Consider the following 27,499-nt stretch of genomic DNA (forward strand, 5'->3'; position numbering starts at 1 on the left):
AGTGAGAATCTACCAACGTAAATGGTCATGATATGAAAACAAAAAAAAAACACATTGAATGAGAAGGTGTGTCTAAATTTTTGGCCTGGACTGTATTTGATGTGACATTGGCAATCATGATGCATGTGCCAAGGATGTCACCACCCCCAAATGGACAGAAATATTTTCCATTAGATGAAGGTAGTGATGACAAATGCTTGCAGTGAACTTGCAAACAATTCCCTCTAAGGAGATACGTGGATCCAAACCATTTGGCTAATTCCCTCCCCGGATCGACTTTCTCCACATTTATTCAGGGTTTTCTCCCCCATCTGTAGTCATAAAACGTACTGCCAACACAACACAGACAAAGGTGTACTTATAAATATGAAAATAATCAATTCTGAGGGGGTACAGTTGCTGAGCGAAAGCCTCGGCCGGCACTACCTGAGGCCACATGATCGCCCTGCTAACCTGTTCCCCTGGCAACGCGGCGCTGGGTCCCCCGGGAGACGGGCTTTATACATCATTTACTTCTCCCGGTGAATGACAGAGCAGGGCAGGCAATCACAACATGTAAAGCACCGGGTGGATGAGGTTCCTAACCTCTGCCTCTGCCAAAATACCAACTGTGGATTCAGCTCAGTGTCAGGATTCATATACAGGCCGTCAAATGGGCAATTTGGTTCCGTGTCGGGAGAAGCTCTTGTTTTTTTTTTGAGAACATCTGGGATGAATGCAAACACATCTCTACTGGATGATCATTTGTTGTGTTCAAAATTCAAAAATAACAGCAGACAAGCAACAAATGCCTTCTTGGCATAAAGGTTTTTGGAACAAACTTACGAATGCCTGTCTAATCAATATCAGTATGTATCTGTAAAAATGCACAGTGTCATTGGACAGAAAAATGACAACCCATCACTCATAAACAAATCAATCATTCATGTCATGAGGCTGTGATAAACAGAATACAGATGAGAGAAATATGGTACAAAAGGATTTATCTAATGGACGTGTTACTTTATCCCCATGACTAGTGGTCAGAACTATGAACAAGTGTGACATGTATGTAGTATTGTTCTTCCTTACTCCTGGGTAGTTCAATATAAATTTATGACAAAAGCCACACAAGTGGGTTATGATAATAATTTGCCTTCAATTTTTAATTGAAATTTATCATTGCGAGAAGTAACAGAGTTTCAAATGTCTACAAAACCTTCATTTTTTTTGTATTAAATGATGTTCCACATTATCTGAATACCCATCTTAAATATTTAAAAAAGTAAAAATATTAGAGAATTAGCATTTTGGTTTCATTTTTCAGAGAATCGCTCTAATGAGATATTTCTGATAATTAAGGAATGCATGTATCCAATATTGTAAAAAAAAAAGTCTGCATCAAGACCCAAGCAACAAGAAAAGCATAAGAGAGAAATGGGTGACATAAGGTCTCCATTGGCTTTTCAGCACTTAATTACAGAACATGAAAGGTAGCCTTCAGCCAAAGGTCCACATCTATCCAGCCTATGTTCTACTGATCAAGGGGAACCCATCAGCCCACTTCTCAACAGAGCCACAGCAGAAAGAGGCACAACTTTCTAATTGGACTGTGTAATTTTATGCCAAAATGCATAAAAAAGAAAACAAGCAAGAAATGTTCAACATGAACAATAAACACAGACGTCACTGGGTCGTGGATATGGAGGTAGAATAATAAGGAGGTAGAAGATTATAAAAATCGAAAAAATGCAGGAAAAATAAAACTAAACTGAGGTGTGATGTCATTATGTAATGGCTGTAATAATGCACAAAAGTGTTTACAGTGCAGATACCATGGCATGTTGGTGTTCCCAGGATTCCTCGCTTCTAATAAAAATGCCAGATGGGGACTAACTGTGGTACAACAGGGATTTTTTTTAATTATTTCAGGTTAGGTAACACAATTAGGGTATAATATAGGTATGCACAGGTACACCTCTCAAATGCATAGGTATTTATGCAATTTGGAGTGTCTAGTGCATACTTGGTCCCTATAATGTTGGGTTATAATTATTGGATGCTGAACGGAAACACCAAGCTAGCTGCAAAATTCATATTCAGTGTATGCTACATGCACAATACAGCAGCGTTAAAGAGCCCCACCTTGGCAGCCAGTCGCTTGACAGCCTCCTCCCTGAGCCTCAGCAGTTCAGGGGTCCCGGGGCAGCTGCTCGGCAGTGTGTTGGTGGCGCTGGGAGGTGGTGCTGGCTGGGGTGGCTGGCTGAGGGGCAGTTCTGAGCTCCCATCACCGCCTGCAGAATAGGTGGATTAGAATGGCTTCCACACGGGAGCGTTATCTGAAATGTTGACGTCCACACGGAGACACAGCGAACAGTCTGAATGCTGTTTTATACCCCCTCCACACCTGTAAGTGGCGCTGTAACTCCCTGCTCTTATTCTTTGGCATCTAGTTCTCCTGCACGGAGTTAAACACGTCATTGTTCTGCAACCTTGTCTTTACATTAGAAATCGGTACCAGAGAATGATTTCTTGTAGTAGTTGCTGCAGCCCAATCATGAACGTGTTATCCGCCATTGTTGTATGAGGTGTTTGCAGGTTATTGGTCAGGTTGGAGGTTGGGCTAATAAGTCAGTGTTTTCTGTGTCCGAATTTTTTTAAATTATTTTTTTTTTATATATATATACAGCATTTTTAAATATAAAATAAATAAAAAAAATTTAAAAAGTCTTTGGGTCTCCTGAAATGCCGTTTTCGTGTAGACAAGGTTTCATTATACTTATCTAACAAGAACATTAGAAAAAATCTTTATGCAATAAAATGCCATCCAGTGTTCATGCTCACAGTAATGCTTGTAAATGGTTTCAATAAAACCGTAATAAAACAGTTAACCTGCTGTATTATTCTGAGGATGGGGAAAAAAGGGATAAAGGGACGGTGGAGATTGCTGCTTTGATTAAAGTGAAGTGAAGCAAAACATATTTTCATGCTTATTGCTTTAAAAGGATTAAGAAGCATTTTTTGCAGTTGATACGTAAGTATGGCCATTTGCATTTAAATACAAATGAATGTAAATAACCTGTAATGCAATGATCTGCAATGGGCTGAGGGTATCTCTGCTTACTTTTGGGGGAGGCACTGGGGCTGTTGGATGCAATCTGGCGCATGCGGCCCCCGTGGCAACTCAGGGCCACCAGTCGGGAGATGATGGCCGTCTTGCCGAAGCCCACGTTGCCCACGATGATGGCCCCACGGTTCTCATCTGACTCGGGGCCCTTCAGGATCTCCTCCAGCTGGTGGAAGAGCCAGTCTCGTCCCACAAACACCGAGTCGGTGGTGATGCTGGGCACCTCGAAGAGCAGGGGCTTGAGCATGATGTCCGCCGGCTTGTATGGAGTGAAGCGAGCTGAAGTGTTATTTAAAAAAAAAAAAAAAAAAGGGCAGAGCAATCAACGCTGGTATAAAAAGGTACAATTCAAACTTCATAGGTTATGAAGGCTTTGTCTGACCTCTAACCTTCTGACATTCAGGGATTTATATTCTACAGGGTCTACAATATAATGGAATATAAATGTTGCATACAGTTGTGGTTAAGGTTAGAGTTGGCTTGTTAAAATGAATAAATATAACTGGATCACTAGAATTCATAATTTGTTTTTCTATGTACATTACTGTGGAAAAATCTTATGGTACCAATAAAAAAAACTGAGAAAAACTACTGTTGCAGGCTAAAACCTAAGATGCAGGCAATTCTGTTAATGTAACAACCCCTCCTCCATGTCAAACATTGATCAAATATTGATTTAACTAAAGCGTTTTGCTGCCGAATTTCCTTATTTTCATGAAACAGTGACATGTAGAGAAGGAGACTCTGCTCTACTATTGTTCTCTGAGCAGCAACACAATATTCTCCATCTGTAGACTTTTGCTTGTAGGAGATCATTCATTACTGAACAGAGTTGGGAGAGACCGACACCCAGTTCTTCTAGAACGTCTCTACATATCGCCAGCAACATTATTACTTTTTTTTTTTTCATGTGCGACCAAGAGGATGGAGAAACAAGTTACGGTAGGGAAAACCTTTAATTAGTTTCACTGCTGCCTAAAACTTTTGCACAGTTCTGTAATTGGTATCTTAGGTGAAAGTGAAGTGATTGTCGTTGAGAAATGCATTTAACCCATCACCCTTAGTAAGCAGTGGGCAGCCATGACAGGCGCCCGGGGAGCAGTGTGTGGGGACGGCACCTCAGTGGCACCATGGCAGCCCAGGATTCAAACCGGCAACCTCCCGATTACGGGTCCATTTCCTTACCCACTAGGCCACCAGTCCCCATAATCTGGTAGATTAAAGGAAACACCAATAATCAAATAATATTGGTGGGACAATGATAACAGAAGGCTAATATGGCTACTTACTAACTCCTAATAGTTAAACCTTAACATTTAACATTGTAAGGCACTCAGTCGTTGATATTCATTAAAACTGTTTATTACTCCAATATTCTAAGAACGGGAGCTTTCCGGACTCGTCTTCAAGATGAATGGCAAGTTTATTGCTCACCACCTCTTTGTAGAATTGTTTGCATAACCCGACAGTAATTTTCATGATATATATAAATATATTTTTTGACAATCCTTGTGTAGAAGAGAGCGCTGCAATAAAAGTGACACTGAAATTAGAGTAGCATTGTATTGTGCTATATGCTTTCAAGTCAAAGTGGAGTGCAGCATTAAAATATTGAAGGGTATAATGTCACAGCAGTGCAATAATTTATTTGGAATTGTCTGGAAAAGACACTTTATTTTTTCTAAGCCTAATTTATTCACTGTTCACAATGGACGGGTGTTAAAACCCCTTTTGGCCAAATGTCAAATGAAGCACGTAGCGCTGATCCGCTCAGCATTTAGTACCTGACCGCATGCCAAGATAAAAGGGTTCGGTTACTGATGAACTTGTTTGTACAGGCCTGAAAGCCGACAACATCTGTTACAGATTACAGTAACACAACTGTAATCACATTACACCCCCGGAGGCTGACGCAGCACACCGTCACTAAGCCCCTCGTCGGGAGGACCTGCTCGCAGGTTGACGGGCGGCCACGATAAAAGCTGCATTAGGCAGAGAACCGGTGTCAGGCAAGACAGAAGATGGCGGGATTTCAACACTAGGAATTAAAACTTCCTTCTGAATGACAAGCCAGCTCACAAACAGGCATGGAGATCACAGTTCGCAGACACTTGGATGCACCCTGTGATCGGGGCCGCCTGTCCATAAACACCTGCTGCAGGGCGGATATGCATCCTCATAGGCAACGGGGGAGAGGAGGGAAAAGAGTTTGGGGATTGGGCTCAGCTGCAATGCACAAACATATAGAAAAGTTGCTGGTGGCAGAATAAATGGGGGTGGGAGCAAAGGTTTGTTTGCAAAGCTCTGCTGTCACACTCTCAAGGTCTGGGAAATGGTGGACAAGGTCTGGGAAATGGTGTTTGTTCTGTCCAGGACAACCACAGCCCTGCTGAGAATACGAGTTTTCTGACAATAATTATATCAATTTAAATATATCAATATTTTCAGACTCTAATCCAATATATACCAGTCTGTAGACAATAATGTTCAGGCTATAATCCAATATATACCAGTCTGTACACAATAAATAACAAAATGCATCAATATGTTCAGGTTATAATCCAATATATACCAGTCTGTACACAATAAATACCAAAATGCATCAATATGTTCAGGCTATAATCCAATATGTACCAGTCTTCTGACAATAAATACCAAAATATATCAATATGTTCAGGTTATAATCCAATCTATACCAGTCTTCTGACAATAAATACCAAAATATATCAATATGTTCAACCTCGAATCCAATACATACCAGACTTCTGACAATAAATACCAAAATATACCAATATGTTCAGGCTGTAATCCAATATATACCAGTCTTCTGACAATAAATACCAAAATAGATCAATATGTTCAGACTCTAATCCAATATATACCAGTCTTCTGACAATAAATACCAAAATATATCAATATGTTCAGACTCAAATCCAATATATACCAGTCTTCTGACAATAAATACCAAAATGCATCAATGTGTTCCGGCTATAATCCAATATATACCAGTCTTCTGACAATAAATACCAAAATATATAAATATGTTCAACCTCAAATCCAATATATACCAGTCTTCTGACAATAAATACCAAAATATATCAATATGTTCAACCTTGAATCAAATACATACCAGACTTCTGACAATAAATACCAAAATATATCAATATGTTCAGACTCTAATCCAATATATACCAGTCTTCTGACAATAAATACCAAAATATATCAATATGTTCAGACTCAAATCCAATATATACCAGTCTGTACACAATAAATACCAAAATGCATCAATATGTTCAGGCTATAATCCAATATATACCAGTCTTCTGACAATAAATACCAAAATATATAAATATGTTCAACCTCAAATCCAATATATACCAGTCTTCTGACAATAAATACCAAAATATATCAATATGTTCAACCTCGAATCAAATACATACCAGACTTCTGACAATAAATACCAAAATATATCAATATGTTCAGACTCTAATCCAATATATACCAGTCCTCTGACAATAAATACCAAAATATATCAATATGTTCAGGCTATAATCCAATATATACCAGTCTTCTGACAATAAATACCAAAATATATCAATATGTTCAGACTCAAATCCAATATGTACCAGTCTGCAGTCTGCTGAGAATACATACAGTATATACCAACATGCTAAGATTACAATCCAATATATACCAGTCAGTTTAAGATATAAGCAAATTTATACCAACCTTCTGAGCAAAAATTAGCAGTTACTATCAATGTGCTGATACTACATAATACACCACCTACTCATAAAATTTACTAATATATATCAAACGGATATACAAATTACACCAATTTACGCCGGATAAATTGTTGCAATTCCTATAATGACTGCAGGCTTGAGAAAATGTGTTCTATTCATTGGATTCTATGGATTGTGAACTAAGGATTGTGTAAATATGGAACATTATGTATATGTGTATAAATAAAGTGCATTTTGCGTAATATCTGCAAATAATGAACCACAAATGAGTGCAAATGAAATATTGATGTTACCTTTGGTGTCCTGTGGTGCCCTGCCACCGGTGTTGTGCCAGGGGAGGCGGATGGAGGTTCGCAGGGGAGCGTTGCGCTGCTCATCAAGATAACTCAGGTCCTCCAGCTTGGTGGAACTTGTTGCTGCAGAGGGAAACACCGAGAGCGTCCATTCACTGAGCTGCTGCTGAGCCATAATCGATACGGGCTTGGGGAAATATATCAGCAGCGAGTGCCTGGGTCTCAGCAGTGAGTGCCTGGGACACGTCATCCTTTCTAAAAAGCCTTTTATAAAGCTCTGAGCCGTGTGTGCAACTGTGTATGAAATTGACCATACGATTTAAAGCGAGAAAAAGGGCGTCTATACATGTCAAAACCCAGCTAGTCCAAAACGGCCAATAATAAATACGTCATAAATAAAATAAGAAAACACAAACACCACCGACGTATACCTCCTGTAATTATAAGGCAGCTGGTAATAATATGCAGATTAATATTCACATATGTGAGGAATAATGACGGTGAACAAATGAAGGGAAACAGGTCACTGCACAGAAAGAAGCTGAACTGTGAGCTGTAGTTTCTCACACACACACACACACACACACAAAGTGTCTGCTGTTCGTCGGAACAATACAGTCACCATGGACACCCATCCTGCTTAAATCAAAGCTTTGCTCCATGCTGGACGGACCCCAGTCGGGGTCTCTGTGTCCTGTGAGACTCACCCCGAGAAGATTTCCTCTCTACTGAGCACCGGCAGGAGAATGGACGTCCCCAGAAGACCCGTGGCGTCCCGAGGCGGCGTGACAGGTTACGAATTAAAACACACCGCAGCACATGAAAATATGCCGCCTGCTCATACAAAAGTAGGGCAAGCAAACATGGCCGGAATAACTGGACTCACGGTCGGGAGACATGGTCTTGTTTCTGTTTAACGCCAACCTGTTTGCACAGTTACACACACACACACACACACACACAGAGCATCAGCCCTGCACCACCAGCATCCGAAGAGCCACTCACGGTGCGGTGCAGCACTGCAGCCTGCCAGGAGAGCTGGCGCATGGATAGAAACCCCTCTGCCGGTCCTCCGGGGCGCCGGAGACAGAGCGCGGCTGGCGGAGCGGATGGGGGGGCCGTCGGACCTCCAAAGCCTCCCCCCAAAGCCTCCCTAGCGGGAGAGAGTGCTCCTCCTCGCCGCACCGTCGTCTCCTCTCCTCCTCGCCGCGCTCCACCTTCCATGCAACTAGTGACCAGCCATGGCCGTTACTACGGCGATCTAACAAAAATAGAAATTACGGCCGCCCGACCTCCCCTCTCCCCGACCAGACGGAGATGGATGCAGGAAAAGGGAAGAGGAACGTCGCGGGGGAAGCGAAGTGAAAGCTTCCCCCCCCCCCAGCGAGGAGCTGGAGAGAAATTAATCAATGATACTCCACTGAGAGAGAGAGAGAGAGAGAGAGAGAATAGGAAGGACGAAAAGCTAAAGCAAAAAGCCGGTGATGCAAGAGGAGCAAAGGAAAGAGGATGAAGATAGAGGAGGACAGGAGGAGGCGGAAGGAAAGGATGGAGGGAGAGATAAAGTTGAAAGATCTTGCGTAGATCCAGCCCCGGCGCATCAGTCAAGCCCCATGCTGACATCAGTGGTCTGCAACACGACTGCTCTCTCTCTCTCTCTCTCTCTCTCCCTCTCTCTCTGCCCCACCTCCCTCATTCCCGTCACCGGCAGGCTATCGTTCAAGTTGCAGCGCACGTCACCACGATGCACGCTGGTGGCCATTTCCACAGAAACTTGCCCAGCGGCGAGAGATTACACGCCCGCCAAGCTCCCGCGTGACGGAGTGCATTAGTATTCCGGCCCGGCTCGGGATTACATTGGGACACAATGCCTCTGCCCTCTGCCCTTTGAATGCCGGTGTTCTTTGTCTCTGTGACAGAGATGATTATTGGGGAGCGGAGGAAGGGGGGAGTTGCTGGGAATGTAGGAGACAACACACACGCACACACACACACACACACGCACACACACGCTCGCTCTCTCACTCAGAGTGGGTAAAAAGAGTGGGCCCGGGTGCAGATGGCAGCGAGCGAAATGCTGGCATTCCGTGTCGAAGCCTCCTGAGCAGCCATGGAGGAAGTGCAAAAATCCAGACTGAAGAGGCTTAGGACACAGTGCTGGGGGACAGAAAGTGACTGAGCAGATTAAGTGTGAAACGCCTCTCGTGGCCGCTGTTGGACGAGACCACGAGGCCAAAAAAAAAAAAAAAAAAAACGAGATATATATATATATATATATATATACACACGATTGTGTCCTGCACACCTGAGATAACCTTGGCCCAAAAGAAGAAGGCTAAAAAAATATAAAAAATAAAAATCTCTATCGGTGCCTGATACTGACCAGCCCAGGCCCAGGAATCAAGGGTTGGGAAAAGTTTCTCGAACTTTCACAAACTGAGCCACTTCTCACTCGACTGGAAATGAATTGTGGGTCCGTCACTCTGTGTTTTAAAAAAATTACAGAACCATAAGTGGTGCTGAACGACAGAACCATGAGTGGTGCTGAACGACAGATCCATGACTGGTGCTGAACGACAGATCCACGAGTGTTGGTGAACGACAGAACCATGAGTGGTGCTGAACGACAGAACCATGAGTGGTGCTGAACGACAGAACCACGAGTGGTGCTGAATGACAGATCCATGACTGGTGCTGAACGACAGAACCATGACTGGTGCTGAACGACAGAACCATGACTGTTGGTGAACGACAGAACCATGACTGGTGCTGAACGACAGAACCATGACTGGTGCTGAACGACAGATCCATGAGTGGTGCTGAACGACAGATCCATGACTGGTGCTGAACGACAGATCCATGAGTGGTGCTGAACGACAGATCCATGACTGGTGCTGAATGACAGATCCATGAGTGTTGGTGAATGACAGATTCATGAGTGGTGCTGAACGACAGAACCATGAGTGGTACTGAACGACAGATCCATGAGTGGTGCTGAAATATCCCGAAGTGCCTAATTGACGGCAGGCAATTTAGACAATTAGTCCACTACCTTACCTGCTAAACACTTGATCAGGGCATCAACAACGCATACGGAGATGGATTCCCGAGCCGCAAACGGCAGACAGATCCCCCCAACGTATCGCCTTCGTTCGTGTCCCTGGAATCCATGGTGGTGGAGAGCACCGTACATGGTTACCTGCCTCTCTTTTCGGGTGTTTTTTTACGCCGATGAGTGCAAATGAGGTGGATGTTAATTGGCCCTTGAAAAGCTGGGCCGATCGATTGGCTGCTCGAAAGGAAAACCGGCTCTTATTTTTTCCCGTCTGAGCTCAGTGGCCGGCCTTCAGGTAAAGAGACGCTGCCCACGTTGGGGTGACCTTTAGGAAAGACGGAGAAGATAAAAGCTACACTCCTGTCAGTCAGGCCCTTCACCACTGAGCCTCCGGCCCCCGCCGACCGCCAACACACCCGTGCCGAGCCTGTCTATGTGTACGACGGGCCGCATCGTCTGTATAAAATGTCAAAGTCCCGTCGACTGGTGCGGAAAAAAAAAAACGACCAATCGGCACAGCGTCGGCACAAAGGCTCCGTTTCCAAAGGCTTCTGCAAGAAATGTAAAATTCATCACAAGCAAAACGCTGCGCACGTCTTAAGTTCTCAAGAGCTTAAGATCGCAAATCATTTATGCACCAATTTAACAAAGAATAACGCATTTTGAAAAAGACTGTTGCAGACAGGATAAACACGCATGCAATCAAATAATACGAGTTATTATATTTACATTTTAATGTGTTTTTTTGGCCTCAAACACAACCCCTCCCAGCCCAACGGAAGGACCTGTGAAAGGACCTTACTACGGTAACCTCGAGAGAGTATATTAGTCTGGGAAACGTTCCGGAGCCGGGAGGAAGGCAATAAAACATTTGTGTGTTGACATTGAAATTCTTGTCGTAGAGCACAGTTACTTTGTGGCGTTTCAGTAATCGTTTAAAGAGAAGTGATTGTCATTGTGATACACGGTGCACACAGTGAAACGTGTCCTCTGTATTTAACCATCACCCTTGGTGAGCAGTGGGCAGCCATGACAGCTACGGTGCTTTGCTCAGTGGCACCTCAGTGGCAACTTGGCGGCCCGGGATTCGAACCTTCTGACTACGGGGCCACTTCCTTAACTGCTAGGCCACCATGTGCCCCGTCCTGTAACAGGTGTGCAATACTCATCTGAACACTTCCACAAAGCGCTTTCATGTTGATGCATATTCATCTAGTTCACGTGGGTAAGATCAGCTGGGGGTTGCAAGATACAACATTAGCATGAGCAGATGAAGTCGTGCCGAGTTCTTCACTCTCAACAGCGAGCCCCGCTGGTTCTTGGTCCCAGATTTAAGCACAAGCCACCACACGAACAGCCGAGTAGATGTGTTCAGCCAATCGATGGTTCAATTACCGAAACGCCTTTGGCCCCGAGTCCCGCTCGGAAAAACTGCAGGCTGGTGCAGTGAGGTTCCGCCCCCTCCATCTTGCTTTCACTCCTGATCCACAGGCCACTTCTCCGTGGACAACCTTTGACATGCAGGAGATGAGCTTGTGTCTCTCCAGAGGAAGCTGTGCCCATCCAGTTCGAAGCCCATCTGCCAGGCTTACGATCTGGAGGACGGCCCATCCCTGTGATCCTCGAATGAAGCTCCTTCCAGGAACAAGGCTCCACAGGCTGAGTAGAATCCCTAATGGGAGCCAGCCTCCTGCTCCTCCACCTCCTCTTCCTCACAGGTGGTGAGGGGAGGGTGTACGCTCCACTCCATGGCAACTGGGCTCCGTAGAATCGTGGCGACATCAAGGGTAGTTCAGATACAGTCGGGCGGCTGATGACAGATCAGAGGAATTTCACTTAAAAGAAAATAAAAAATATTCAGTTGCTGCTCACCTCTGAGCTCGCAAATCCTTACTGCGGCCAAAAAGTGTGAAAAAAAGGCAGAACTTGTACAGCAGACACAGACAGGCTCAACTCATCCACTGTGGCCAGACCTATAGACCTATAAATACAAGCTACGGTCTACGAGAGTGAAGGACAGTGTTGCCAGGTACTAAATTAATTGTACCAGCAGCTAAAAATTATCGTATTTTCAGAAAAAATATCATGCACACGTTCTGATGTTGCCCTGAAAATCTGCTTCAATAACACATATTATCATAGGCTGTGCAAATTATAGTGTATGATGCAACTGTTACCTAAAGAACGTTTGTAAAAGCACCTCTGGGCAGAACAGCCCAGAAACGACAGAAATCTTTATTGTTTGTTCTAGCTACAGACCATAACTTCCATAACTGCAAATAAACGTCTTCTGTAACTGCAACTCTGCCATGCAAATCCACGCTTAAACCACTCATCATTGTCTAATTTGATTGTCACCACTCAATACATCAGTACTGGTCCCCCCATCTCTGAAGGTAAAAGGAAGACACTCATCTAGACTCTTCTCCGTCTTGGCCCCTCGGTGGTGGAATGAACTTCCCCTCGAGGTCAGAACAGCTCAGTCACTGAGTATTTTCAAACGGCAGCTCAAGACCTTCCTCTTTAGAGAATATTTAGATTAACTTGTAACGTTCTTTTTGTCGAACTTGTGTACAGAATCAACAACAAGAGTGAATAAAAGATTCATAGTTGAGGGTCCTAATGAAGTAGAACTGAACTGAAGTAACTTGAAAGCATGTTGTAAGTCGCTCTGGATAAGGGCGTCTGCCAAATGCCGTAAATGTAAATGTAAATGTAATACATCAGGGGTTTCAAACTCAATTGCTCAAGTGGCCAGAACTTATGGGATTGTGTTTGGCAAGGCAACTGAAGCACTGCAACATGGGATGTGTAGCATTATCATTGCTTCATATCACCGAGACATTATAATAGTACTTTATTAAATGATCATGCTGGATGTGGCCTGTGTGTCGCAGGTTTGACACCTATTTGACACCATTACGTCGGGCATTGATTGGCTGTAAAGGTACGCGACATGACTGTGCATTAACAAGCCAGATGTAAACAGAGATCTGTACCCCGTAGTGCTAATGAAATAATTTAGGATAAAATTAAGGGAGTAAAATGATTGTACATATTATTGATCATACATTGTACAGAGGGTAAAGTTATCATGCATATACAATAGTTATCATACAGATACAGTAATTATCGTACGTCTGGCAACACAGTCATGAAGTACAAACCCTTAACAACCCTATGATAAGTAAAAAGAGAATCATGTAGAGACAACTTTACAGTGGTCCGACGACTTTGACTCAGACTCTGTAGTCTGACTTTATTGCATTGTCTCAACAATGGCAGAGTCGGGGCTAATTTGTGGAATTTCTTGAGGAAAAAAACCCTACACATTGACGCTTTGTTATTCTGTGGATTGACACTCAATGTCATGTTTGTTTCCTTTGCTTCTGAAATAGCTACATGGTTCAACATGGTTCTTTTAGGGGAGGAGGCTGTAAGATTGGGCGTTGCAGGGCCATGCTTTTGTTTTGCATAGCGGCCGTCTACAAGTAAATATGTAACATTCCTGTGCCAATTGTTGTGCATGAAGATTCAACACCTCTGTTTTTCATGCCGTTTGTGAGATGGCAAAGTGTGAGGTGTCGGCCGTCAGGACCGCCCACTCTCTTTGTCTTCCCCAGATGGGAGGCACCGGGGGCGTGACATCAGAAACAAGAGGTTCTGATTGGTCTGTGACAACTTCCTGTAGGCCAGTGTTAACTTCCTGTAGGCCAGTGACAACTTCCTGTAGGCCAGGGGTATAAAGGTCTGCTCACATGTGGGCAAGGGGCTTTTTTTCTTTTCTTTGCTTTTCCCAGCTGTCTTTCCATCGAAACCGGATCTTCTGGTTTTCGAGCCTGCTCTATCATCTTATTTCTTCCCATGGCTCTGCCTCTTTCCCTCTCTCGCTCCCCCTTTACTCTTTCTTCTCATTTGTATTTTCTCTGTAACCTTGGTACCTTTTTACATTCCATATTCACATGTAACTACAATAATTATTTACCGGTGTTAATAAATTAGAAACTGTTCATTTTTAACCTCTATTGTGCCATGCCTCTTTCTGCCAGGTAACATCAAGTTGAAGTGGTTTTAACACGGTCTTTTTTACAAGGCCAATCAGGAAAGGCTATTGAACAAAGGCTATTGAAGTCCAGGGAGACATTCAGGCCTGACAAATACACAAGCCGCGGCATGACACAAATATGAGACGACGATCCCAGACTGTCTGGTCAGTAAAAGAGACGTAAACACATCGGATAAAACACCCACTGGGTCCCATCCTCACCCTCCCTGTCCTAATAAAGCCAGTTAGGTTTTGGGTTGAGTGGAGCGGGAATGTGTATGTATGTGGGCTTATTTCCGACTAACAGGCAGTAAAATCCTGGGGAACCATTTAAATGCCAGAGATGAGCGCATTTGTGAGCGGGATGAACGCTGCCATCGCCAAAACAGGGCCATAAAATGGCACAGCGACGACCCCCAAACTGAGGAATAATGCAATTTGGGATTTATATCTGCTGATTTCAGGAGGGATTACTGATCGAAATAAGAAACGATCCCCTCGCAATACGCCGGGGGACACACTTGGTGCTGGTGGAGGTGTTCAGAGGGAGTGAGTGAATGAAAATGGAGGTGTCTCATTATACTTTGTGTAGTTAAACAGGTGCAGAGTCTCTCTCTGCGTGTGTAGCCAGTCAGGTGGTGTGATTACTCCAGTGTGCTGTGTACAAAATGCAGAACCAGCAAAACGTACAAACACCGCCTCCGTTGACCCTAACACCAGACAGACCCCATTCACGCAGCCCCCTGTCCAAAATGACCCCCCCAGGACCGGCCAGCCTCACCTTACTCCTCATCTGCCGAGAAGGCGCATGGTGACAAACCATAACATTCGAGGTGCGAGCCGAGTCTCCGCTGCAGCCGAGGAAGTTTATAACTGGGATTATGAGTGTAAACAGGAGACGCCACCTGTTAGCGTGTCACTCAGGAGCAGATAAGGGAAATAAAGATCCGCATTAAACATCAGTATATGCACCGAATATTGGCAATATGGGCTCAGGTGCAATAATGATACAAATAAAAAGCTGATTCAATAAACCACCTTTCTGTTTGTATGGCACCATTCAGTGACCATGATTAAAGTGAAAGTGAAGTGAAGGTCATTGTGAAACACTGCAGCACAGCACACGGTGACACAACGAAATGTGTCCTCTGCTTTTAACCATCACCCTTGGTGAGCAGTGGGCAGCCATGACAGGCGCCCGGGGAGCAGTGTGTGGGGACGGTGCTTTGCTCAGTGGTACCTCAGTGGCACCTTGGCAGATCGGGATTCGAACCGGCAACCTTCTGATTACAGGGCCACTTCCTTAGCCACTAGGTCACCACTGCCCCATCATTATTAGTTTGATTTCAAACACCAAAAACACCTGGGTGCCGGGGCTGCTGGGTGCCCCCTTCTCCCCTCCGGGGTTCTCCTCTGCCCTTTTCTAGGTGGGTTCCTGCGGTGGCCCCCTTAGGACTCCCTAAGTGGGAGGTCTCTGGATGTCTATGGCCTGGGCCTTGTATATGTTGGCTTCATGCTCTGGCTGTCCACAAACACTATCAACCACTTACACAGAGAAACCTTGTGTTGTGCACTCAGGGCTACACATAAGGGCTCACACAGGCGCACAAACACATTGTCTGGAGCAGCTGAACATCTCTTGTATTATTAGTAGTGTGTGCTGTTTATACCATTTAATATTCATTATTTACTGCGATTTATACAGATGTTGCTTGTTGCCATGTTTTTTTTTTCTTTGTCTGTATAAGCAGGTACAGAAGCAGATGGTCGGTGTTCCTTATCCTTCTCCAACCCTCCACCCTCTCCCTCCTCTATATGTCGACTGTCTGTTCAACGTATCTATTTCTCTCTCCTTTTTCCTTCGTCCCCCGGCCATGTTGTTGTGACTGTAGCAAGATTTTTTTTTTTTTACATTTTTTTTACAGCATTTATCAGATGCCCTTATCCAGAGCGACTTACAATCAGTATTACAGGGACAGACTCCCGGGAGCAATTTTAGGGTTAAGTGTCTTGCTCAGGGACACAATGGTAGTAAGTGGGATTCGAACCCGGGTCTTCTGGTTCATAGGCGAGTGTGTTACCCACTAGGCTACTACCACCCTATAAATAAAACCATTGAAATTTATAAAAAAAAAAATGAATGTGACAGATATGCACATACACACACTTTCACATGTCAACTGAGTTACTGACAGGCTGGGAAAAAAACAGGATGATCAGACCAACCGTGCAGACTTAACCCTCCTATTTCATCCCATCAGCAGACTATTGATGAAAATAAAAAACATTTTACATACAGAATGTCAGGAAGAAAATGTTGCTGAGGCCTCTCAGATTTTCCCCTCAGAGCTGCAGGTGCAGTTTTCTGCCGCTGCTTCACGCGGTCAGAACGTTCGTGACGTTCTGCGCAGGGGCGGAGGGTGAATGAAGGCCTGCCGAGTTTAAGACCCTCCGCCGGGGCTGCAGCATGCCCAGCGGAGTCTCCACAGAACGAGTCCATCTCTCCATTCATCTTCACTCAAAGCGGCCTTCCCAAAAGCTGCGGCGCCGCTCAGAGCAGACGTCACACGTTCACACGCACGCGAACGAACAAAGACGCGAAGCGTGAGCTTCAGAAATAAGAAAAAAGAGAGAAAGCGTCAGAGAGAAAGCGTCTGAGCATGGAGATGATGGAGAAGAAAGAAAGAGAAGGTGAAGAATAGAAGCACATACTCAAGGGTGCGTTAAGGGTGTGCGCTGAGCTGTAAGCACAGAAAACCAGGCCAAGGTGACAGGGAACTGAAAGAAGTGTGTGTGTGTGTGTGTGTGTGTGTGTGTGTGTGTGTGTGTGAGCGTGTGTGGCTTGTGTAGCTGCAGCTGTCGGTATGTTGCGATCAGGCCTTTCCTCAGGAATGAGGTGCAGATCCAGGGTCCCGTCTCAGGCTGCCCTGCCCCCTGCCCTCGCGTCCCCCAACCCGCCCATCCCGCCCCGTCTGTCCCCAGCCACCGCCTCCTCCGCCGTCTCTGTAATCAGCCCCCGCCCCCAACGCAGCACAGCCGGAGAGGCGAAACCATTCGTGAACACAAGCATCGGAACACCCGTCCGCCATAATATTCACAGCATTTCTCATTCATCATTTACAGTTTTTACCACACGGCCGTAGTTACAGGGACAGTTGTCCCCCCCGGAGCAACGTAGGGTTAAGTGTCTTGCTCAGGGACACGATGGTTATAGGCGAGTGTACATAATGTTATGTCCACCTGATTAATACAGAGTAGGTCCACCAAAACAGTTCATGGAGGCACAGGCTCCACTGGACCTCTGGAGATACCCGTGGTGGCATCTGCTGGTGCCGACGTGCCACATGGTGAGCGCTGCCAGAACACCTGCGTGCAAACGGAGACGTAAACCCGAGCTTCGCCCTTGCTGTGTGTGTCGGTGGGCACGTGGAGTGAGTGTGTGTGTGTGTGTGTGTGTGTGTGTGTGAGACAGGAGGAAACTCATCAACGGAGCAGCAGAAGTTTAAGCTCCTAATGAATGAGCGAAAGTCTGCCACGAGGTCGGTGCCAAACCGCCTAAACACCTCCAGCTCAATTTTTCCGTTTCTCGTACAGACGTTACAGCCGGTGCCAAGCGGCGTGACAGAATAAAAAACCAAAAGCTCCGCCTCTCTCACCTGCGACGGAATTCGGCCGGGGCATCATGAATCCCGCGGCGCTCTGGGACGGGTAGTGGACGGGACCCTCCGCCTGAGGCCCAGGCGGCGCCGTCGGCATGGCGACGGCCATCGGCGCCGCCACGTTGGCCCTGGCGCCGGCCTCGGGTGCCCCGGCCGGCTCCTCCTCTGCCACCGGGGAACAGGTGTCGGGCCGCAGGGCGCGGGCCGGCCCATGCTGCTGCCCGCCGCTCCTCACGCTGCCGTCCTTGCTCCACTCCAGGCTGGAGCCGCTGCGCTCGTCATTCTCCGACGAGCTGGTGATGGTGGCTGCAGGACAGAGGGAACCCATTTCACCAGATTTTACCAGGTCGATTTGAATAGAGATCTGCACACCCAGTGAAAAACAAAAAAACGTCATAAACCGGTTCAAAACTTTTACTTTACTTTACTTGGTAGAAGCGTTTATCCAAAGCGACTTACAAGGAGAAGACACCAGCAATTCTCATTCGGTTTCTATAGACTGCAAGTTACAAAAACTAAGAGCCCTGATAAGGCCCAACTTGTCAAGAATAGAACATGCTAGGGAATTGTTAAGTGCTAGATGAAGAAATTCTTTTTTAGATTTTTATTTTGTGCAGTGTGTGTGCCTGTGCGTGTGTAAGTGTTAGATTCGTCTGAAATACTTTTTGAACAAGTGGGTTTTCAACTGCTTCTTAAAGGTGTTTAGTCTCGGCTAGTCGAATGGAGCAGGACAAGTTGTTCCACCAGCCAGGGACAACGAAGGAGAACAGAGTCGATTGGGATCGGAGACCCCGCGAAGAGGGAATTTTCAGTCTCATTTCATTTGCGGATCTGAGAGAGCGTGCAGGAGTGTAGCTAGGTAGTAGTGTGTTGATGTAGGAGGGTGCACTTCCATTTACAGCCCTTTAGGCAGCATCAAGGATTTGAACTCAATGCGAGCAGCTACCGGGAGCCAGTGGAGAGAGGTGAGAAGAGTCGTAACATGGGTGTATTTTGGCTGATTGAAGATGAGACGGGCTGCATTATTTTGGAGTGGTTTTATGGTGACTGCAGAGGCTCAAGCCAGGAGAGAGTTACAATAGTCGAGTTTGGAGATGACCATTGCCTGGACGAGGAGCTGCGTAGCCTGTTGCGAGAGAAAAGGCCGAATCTTGCGAATGTTGTAGAGAGTGAACCTGCAGGATCTGGAGATCGCAGCAACGTGATGGTTCAGACTCAGTTTGCCGTCAATCCAAACTCCAAACAGGCTTTTTGCAGACGCCGTGGGTGTTAACAGTAGCGAGCCAATTTGAATTGAGAGGTTTTGCTGAGGGGGGTTGTTTGCCCGGAAAGATCAGAATCTCAGTTTTACCGCCTCACTGTAAAAAAAAAAGCTCTATTAAAGTTGACAACTTGTTTTTTTTTTTAACAGTGCTTTGATGTGACGTACAAAAACAATAACAATGTACATTAACCTTGTTGCAAATACTTTGTTAAAGCACCTTTTGATATACTTATATCATATAAGCAGATTCTTCACCACATCAGGATCTTGCTATTTACCTGGACAACTCACAGCTCTCTGCTTCTACAACAGCCCGCAACCTTGTCTTGGTAACAATAGACAACCAACTCTCCTTCTCGACTCACATCAGCAAACTTTCCCGCTCATGTGGATTCCTTCTCTACCATATCAGACGAATCCGCCCTTATCTGTCAACACAGGCCACCCAACTACTGGTTCAGTCCTTAGTAATCTCACGATGAACTTGTAAACTTTAGATGAACTTGTAAACTTCTTCTTGTCTGACTTCTGTATAGAAACTACAACAGAGTGAATAAAAAGATTGTATTCATAGTTGGGGGTCCTAGTGAACCAGAACTGATCACTTCATCGATGGAAGCGTCTGCCTAATGCCTTAAATGTAAAGATAAATATTAGTAAGTCTTACAGTTACTGGATGAATAATGCCTGCGCCTGCATTTAATTTATTCTAATTTGTACATAAACACATAGAGATGTGATGTTTTTGTATATCAGTTGGAAGCGGTATTAAAAACAATGGCGGCTCTAAATACAGTGAGTAAACAAAGATCTCAGCACCAGCTTATGTTTATACAATTCATAAAAGTGGGGCTTATAGAAGCTTACGTGGCCCCGAAAATAATAGCGCGTCCCTCTAATCCATACCCTGGAACCCCCTGGGGAAGCAAACGCCATGCAGCTCCACTTATCTGACCTGCACCGCGGTGCAATTACGAGGCACAGCGAGTAAATATTAATATACACATCAACCTTGGTGGAATAATGAACGCAGTACAGTGCAGCGTAACGCCGTGGAAACGCTACATCCCTTATCTTCATTAACAAGACAACAGCAAAGCAATAAATCACACGCCGTGAGAAAAAAAAAACACTGTGCAACAGAAATGCATAAGAAATGGTAATGATGGTAATGGTACACTGCTACTGTCACCACCTTACAAAATACGATTAGCAGTAAACAGAAGAAAGTAATATACACACGGTGCAATGTAACACTTGCAGTGCAATAACACGTAGGGACGAGGTGGCATTATGATGGACAAGGTTCTTAAAGCTCCCGACAATGAATTCGTCCTTGAATGCAGTATTTTAAAAGCAGGAAAGGAAATGTGCGGGAATATAACATAATCGCCAGAGGCTAGCCTCCGTTTCACTTCCTCAGCATCCATTTTCATATCTCTCTTGTGGTAATTAAAGCGCAAAATAAATAAATAAATAAATAAAGCGCACCAGCAAGTTAAATTAACGTTTCATTAAAAAATGAAAAGGATAGGTACTATAGGCCAGAAGTTCATGTTTGCTGACTGATCATGTGCTGTGCGAGCCCGACGGGTTAGGTTGGGGCCAAGATTTACAGCTCTAATCATGTGTCAATTCTGCAGGTGGGTAGACTTAAGCCTGTCCTTTAAGATAAAGCCCATCCATTATGGTATAGATTGAACGGTTAAGCTTGCCCATCTTCTCCTGCCGCTGCAGTGTCTCTGGCTGAAATGAGTGTCTCTCCACAAAAAATGTTTCTGCTGCTTTAAGGCTCATGTTTTGTATTGAGGTTTACCCACAGAAGCCCAGAACCTCACCGATCTCCAATTGTTCAATCTTGACCTTGATGACCAGAATTCGTAAAAATGGGTTTTCCGGGAGAGAAGCGCCTGCATTCGGGTCGGGAGACGGTGCAGCAGGGAAAAAAAAAAAAAAAAACACTCCACCTGCACGGCCGTTGCGTGAAATCCGTTTCTGGGCCCATCTGACTGCTCTTCAGAAAGATAACAGGGATTTCATCACGCGCCGTGCCGTTGCGTCACTCTTATTGCGGGAGAGACTCGAGGTGATGGCTTTTTGAAATTCAAAACAGCGTCTCCGCGCCTTATTAGCCGACGCGGGACGCTGGATTTGTGTGAGGCTCGTTGTTCATCTGGCACCTTTAACCCCGGGATTTACTGTAGTCGCTCCGGCTACTACAGTTGGCAGCAGCTGCTGTTTCCTGGACTTGGACGGGGCCGTCGGTGGTTTGGTAGCGCAGAGTGGAGACAGACTTGGCAACAGCTGCAGATATTAGTCATCTCAAACACACACACAAACACACACAAACACACACACGCGCGCACTTATGGCGGACATTCTGAAGGATGCACTGAGCTGAAACCTACAGACAGTTCCAGAAAAGCTACAGAGGACTGTAGTCGTGTGGTCAAACGGCAATAACCAAAATGCTACAATAATTCCTATAAAAGTGCTACTTTTGTGTTACCTGTATTGCCAGTTGAAAGTGAAAGTGAAGGTCATTGTGATACACAGCACAGCACACGGTGCCACAACGGAATCCGTCCTCTGCATTTAACCATCTCCCTTGGTGAGTAGTGGGCGGCCATGACAGGCGCCCGGGGAGCAGTGTGTGGGGACGGTGCTTTAATCAGTGGCACCTCAGTGGCACCTTGGGGCCGCTTCCTTAACCGCTAGGCCACCACTGCCCCGAAACAGAAGAAGTTGTGACACTTTACACCGTTCTGTCACTGAATTGTAATGAAAATGACACCGTACAGTACATTGTTTTTTTAACTACTGTTCTCATTACAGCTAGAGTTTGGACTAGACATTTTGACAAGACATTTACATTTTGAGCATTTATCAGACGCCCTTATCCAGAGCGACTTACAATCAATAGTTACAGGGACAGTCCCCCCCCCCCTGGACACACTTCGGAACAATTGTAGTAAGTGGGGTTTGAACCTGGGTCTTCTGGTTCATAGGCGAGTGTGTTACCCACTAGGCTACTACCACCAGATGAGGAAGAGTTAAGGACAACAAATGACATCCAAAATGACCCCCCCCCGCCCCCCCGTCAAGCAGGTGCTGCTTAAAACGCCCGCAGACCAATTCCTGCGTTGTCTTACACCCTTCATTCCCCCGTCGGTCCCAGACTTCAGAGCCGACGACGGAACTAATCACAGCCGAGAATCGGCCTCGCCGATTCTCCACCAGGGGGTGGGGGTGGGGGGTCACATTCCAGGCCCATCTCTTCACATCCCCCTCCGCCACTAAACGGAATATTTAGTGCGGCCGGAGAAGTAACCTTGAAGCCACGGGACGAATAAAGACGCTCCGTCTCACTTATCAGACCCTCCTGTCCGCCTGCGAGGCACGACACACAAGAGGAAAGGAATACGTGTCGCAGATACAATATCGGCGCCGCCGTGAATTATTTAAAAGGCAATAATACGCCGCTGGGGGCAGGGAGCGCGAGTCCCAGTTATCAATTATGTCAACGGACGAGCGTCTGATTACTGAGCGAGGGCAGAGGGGGGAATAAAACAGCGACGGCCTCACTACACATGCAGGCCCAACAAACAGAATTCATCTTCCTAACAGAGAGGGGGGAAAAAGTAGTATTAATTCATATTTCTAAGTAATTATGAAAGCTGATGACAATCAGGGGCAGTGGTGGCCTAGTGGAAGTGGCCCCGTAATCAGAAGGTTGCCGGTTTGAATCCCGATTTGTGGGGTGCCACTGAGCAAAGCACCGTCCCCACACACTGCTCCCCGGGCGCCTGTCATGGCTGCTCACTGCTCACTCGGGGTGATGGGTTAAATTCAGAGGACAAATTTCACTGTGTGCACCGTGTGCTGTGCTGCTGTGTGTCACAACGACAATCACTTCACTTTCACTTCACATGTAATTGTCAAAAAATTAGACAATGAGAGACAAAAACCAGACAATGAGCTTCATTAAATGGCCACAAACCTCAATGGGGTAATTAGGTGAATCCGTCATAAAGGTTGCCTTTGAAACGTTAAGGAAATATTGCCGAGCACTCAGTACAATATCTATTTTTATTAACAATAAGACTATCAAAGTCTTTTTTTACTCAGCATGTGGAGTGCTGTGGCTGAGGATGCTGGGTAATTAATAAGCTGATGTCTTGCCGTCAGTCTCTGTAGATACTATATAGAGCTGAATAAATGGCATTAACCTGGAGCACCACAGCCTCTGAACGTGTCACCGGCGGCGCTCTGTGTCACACGCGGACAGATGTTGTGCAACTCAAACCTGAATCGATTAGACTATCAGCACGAACACTGATACTCAAACATCGACACCACATGACCTTTCTAGTTTTGGCCGTGTTGAGCAGATGACGAAATGAAATAAAAATACAACTCAATGAGTGTTGAAGGTCACACAAGGTCAAATTAAATGTGGGGCAGTGGTGGCCTAGCGGTCAAGGAAGGTTGCCGCCAAGGTGCCACGGAAGTGCCACTGAGCAAAGCACCGTCCCCAAACACTGCTCCCGGGCGTCTGTCATGGCTGGCCACTGTTCACTAAGGATGATGGTTAAATGCAGACAAGCAATTTCCTTCGGGATTAATAAAGTTAAAAAAGAATAAAAAATACGAACCCGAGGAGACGTGACAATGCACTGCTGCATGAAATATAATCAAATGTATTACTCTATTACTGAATGAAATCAGACTAAACCGTGATAAACCATCATGAAACAAGACTTTTATGTATGTGTGTAAACTCACCAATGCATGCAAACGCACAAAAATGGTTCTGGTTGTCACTACACGCAGTGAACACACTCACCAGCCAACCAGAGGTTATGCACAGTTATAAAGGGTTAAGTAAGGCCATCAAATTAAAAAAGAACCCATCAAACATGACTGGTTGTTTGTGCTTCAAAACGAAGCGTGTCGGCGTCTCACCTATGATGCCGCTGTCCTTGCTCTCGAGGGTGGAGCTGGGGGAGGGGACTGTGCCACAGGGGCTGGAGCGGCTCAGCGGGGGGCGGCCGGCGGTGCCGTTGAGGGTGGAGCAGGGGCTGTCGGTGCACGGAGACGCCGTGCTGCTGGTCAGCGTGGAGCACGGGCTGATGCCCTGACTTATAACTGAGCACTGCGGCGACAAACAGAGCGAGAGAAGCGGCGCGTCACATTTTCATATATATGAATGAATTTGTTTCTCAGAACGATCAGTAAATTTGCTGAACACCGAGCAAAGCCCGTCTTTTCTCCCCCGGCGAGGCCCGAACAACAACAGCTAAAAAAAATCAATACCCTGCCTCCCTCCGTCTGAAGGCTCGCGGGGGAAAAACTGAACCCGCTACGTTCCTCCACCCGCCGAGCGGAGCCCAAAATCCTGTCAGTCCCCCCAACGTTGGTCCAGCCCACGTCCGGCGCCCTGATTTTGCCCCCAGGCCGCATCGCGTCACGCGTTGGTGCCAACGCTCCGTGCCATCATACGCCTGGCTTTCAAAGCTGTCCAGGTGTTATTCCCTCAGCATCGTGGTCACAGCTGCCGAATGCGCCCCCCTGGACTACGCCCCCACAAGTTTGTTATGACCTCCGACTAAGGCACCGTCCCCACACACTGCTCCCCCGTGCCCCTTTCATGGCTGCCCGCTGCTCGGTAAGGTGATGGGTTAAATGCAGAGGACACGTTTCGTTGTGTCACCGTGCACGGTGGCACAAACGGCAGCTCAAGACCTTCCTCTTTAGAGAATATTTAGATGAACTTGTCACCTTCTTATTGTCTGACTTTATGTATAGAAAGTACAACATAGTGAATAATAGATTGTATTCATAGTTGGGGGTCCTGGTGAACCAGAACTGATCACTTCATCATCATTAACATGGAAGCACGTTGTAAGTCGCTCTGGATAAGGGCGAATGTAAATATGTTAATCCAAGTTTTTGCCCCTTGCACTACATTTACATTTACGGCATTTGGCAGACGCCCTTATCCAGAGCGACTTACAACGTGCTTTCAAGTTACCATCGATGAAGAGATCAATTCCGGTTCACTAGGACCAACTATGAATACATCTATTTAATTCACTCTGTTGTAGATTCTGTACAAAGTTCGACAACAAGAAAATTACAATTTAATCTAAGTATTCTTTAAAGAGGAAGGTCTTGAGCTGTCGTTTGAAGGTGCTCAGTGACTGAGCTGTTCTGACCTCGAGGGGAAGTTCATTCCACCACCGAGGGGCCAAGACAGAGAAGAGTCTAGATGAGCGTCTTCCTTCTACCTTCAGAGGGACCAGGCGAGCAGTACTGGAGGCTCGGAGTATACGAGGTGCAGTGCGAGGTGTAATAAGGGTTGTGAGGTAGGATGGTGCTACTCCATGTTTGGCTTTGTAGGCCAGCATCAGTATTTTGAACCTGATGCGTGCAGCTACTGGGAGCCAGTGGAGGTGACGTAGCAGAGGGGCGGTGTGGGAGAATTTGGGAAGGTTGAAGATCAGTCGTGCTGCTGCATTTTGTATTAGTTGTAGTAGTTGCACTAGTCTGCCTCCAGATTCAAACCTCTTGGTCGTTTTGGTTTGCCTCCCCCATGATGAACGCGTAACCAACTTCCTCCACCCCCCATCAGCCCCGCTGATCCGTCGTGCATCTGCACGCCTCGTGTGATCTGCTCGCTCGCGTCCTCTGTGACCGACGGCTTGGCACTCGGGCCGGGCAGGCAAGGCTCGCCGCTGTCCTGAGGCAGCTGACATGCCAGCTCCCCGAGGAGACTGGAGACTGCCGACTGGAGACTTATTTCCTGGGTAGCGGGATTTAAACGCGTGCCCAGACAATGAATCAGTGGAGCCGCAAAAATGAGATCTGCGAGCTGCTGGAAAAGAGATTTTAAAGTTTTTTCAAAAGGGCATGAGACACATGCATTTTAATGCAAGGGAGGGATTACAGCAGAGAAGCCGCCTGCTAAATAAGATCAACCACAAGTGGGACTAATGAATGAACTTGAGCGAGAAGTGACATGAGTATTTGTGGATTTGAGTTGTCATGCACTTCTGTGGTGACACCGTCACGACGTGACGAATGTCTTCTACCGGAACAAACACAAAGTCCAGCGAGAGCCACATAAATGAACAGAGACCCCCAGAGTCCACATGTGCCCGTTTTATCTCCTCATCTGCGGCACCACCGCAGCTGCTGCCGGGAGGGAGAACAACAGAAGTACCTTTTTCTCGTGCTTGTCTTCCATAGGAATGCAGGCTGATCCAGGGATCCCTTCGCCGAGTAAGAAGCCCAGCCTGGTCATCAGCTCCTGAGTGGCAGGTGAGGACGCCGGCTCCCTCTCGGCTCGCGGCACTGGGGGAGAAAAACGAGTCCCGGTGAGAGTCGCCTCCTCTGCCCTCCCTCCCTGGCCGTCCCATGCGGTCAGACGGACGGACAGGCGGCCCCCCTGGCCGCGGCACAATCCGCGGTACTGTTCGGCCGGTGCTTATTTACAGCGCTTGGTCGGAGGGGGACGGGAATATAAATGAGCCGAGGGTTGGCTGCTCATTGTAAGCGCCGCTTCCTGCCTCCTGCCTGAGCCGCAGAGAATAACGTGGCGCCGTTCACCGTTAAATGTGGAAATTCTTAATGGGACGGAGAACAAATGCATAAAAAACGTCCCTCTGTGCTTTAGATCGTGTCTCTGTGATGTGTGCATCTACAGACTGAAGAGGAAGAGAACAGAACGACATATACAAAAAAACATTTTAATACAGATGCTCTGTTTTAGAGCTACGTAGTATTGAAAAGAAAAAACTCAGTATTAGCAATAAAGTAAAACACGCACCGTCTAAAATAGCTAACAAGTAACAAAAAACAGCAACAAATTTGAATTCATAATGTGCATAATAAAACATTGCAAACACATAAAATGCGTGAAATATTGGAAATTTCATAGTAAAATAGCTACATAGAATAAAAAAAACACTGTTACTCTATAAAACACACATTTTTACACAATTAATTACATTTATGTCAAAGGTACGTCAAACAATACCAGATTCCAAACAGTGATAATCGTGATTGCATTTCTGAACGGACGTGGCTGTGACAGCAGCAGGTATGCGCTATGCCGTCTTGCGTTGTGTTGGTTCCGCCACTGATGATAGGGAGCCTGAGATCCCCCGGGCACAGCTGAGCCCCGGGTACAGTAAGTTATTAAACTGCATCCTGTCAGCACCCCCACCCTCCACCCTCTCCCATCCCTTCCACGGTTATTAATAATGCCGGCGGTCCATCTGATTAAATACGGACCTGTCCAACGGCATAATGTACTGCCAAGGCGTA

The 27,499-nt window shown here is 46.0% G+C and overlaps 1 protein-coding gene across 3 annotated transcripts in view; it reads right to left on the reverse strand.

The window, feature by feature from the left end:
• Positions 1–27,499, reverse strand: part of tanc1b (tetratricopeptide repeat, ankyrin repeat and coiled-coil containing 1b) — a 114,958-nt gene that overhangs the window by 32,415 nt on the left and 55,044 nt on the right. For all 3 annotated transcript variants that reach the window (XM_028990696.1, XM_028990694.1, XM_028990695.1), the window contains exons 5-10: positions 26,394–26,524; positions 24,134–24,323; positions 17,902–18,210; positions 7,146–7,268; positions 3,104–3,385; positions 2,125–2,273 (exon numbers count right to left, since the gene is read on the reverse strand). In XM_028990696.1, coding sequence (XP_028846529.1) covers positions 2,125–2,273; positions 3,104–3,385; positions 7,146–7,268; positions 17,902–18,210; positions 24,134–24,323; positions 26,394–26,524 — 1,184 coding nt within the window. The remainder of the gene's footprint in view (positions 1–2,124; positions 2,274–3,103; positions 3,386–7,145; positions 7,269–17,901; positions 18,211–24,133; positions 24,324–26,393; positions 26,525–27,499) is intronic.

Source organism: Denticeps clupeoides, chromosome 9 (assembly GCF_900700375.1).
Source record: "Denticeps clupeoides chromosome 9, fDenClu1.1, whole genome shotgun sequence".
NCBI classification, from domain to species: Eukaryota; Metazoa; Chordata; class Actinopteri; order Clupeiformes; family Denticipitidae; genus Denticeps; species Denticeps clupeoides.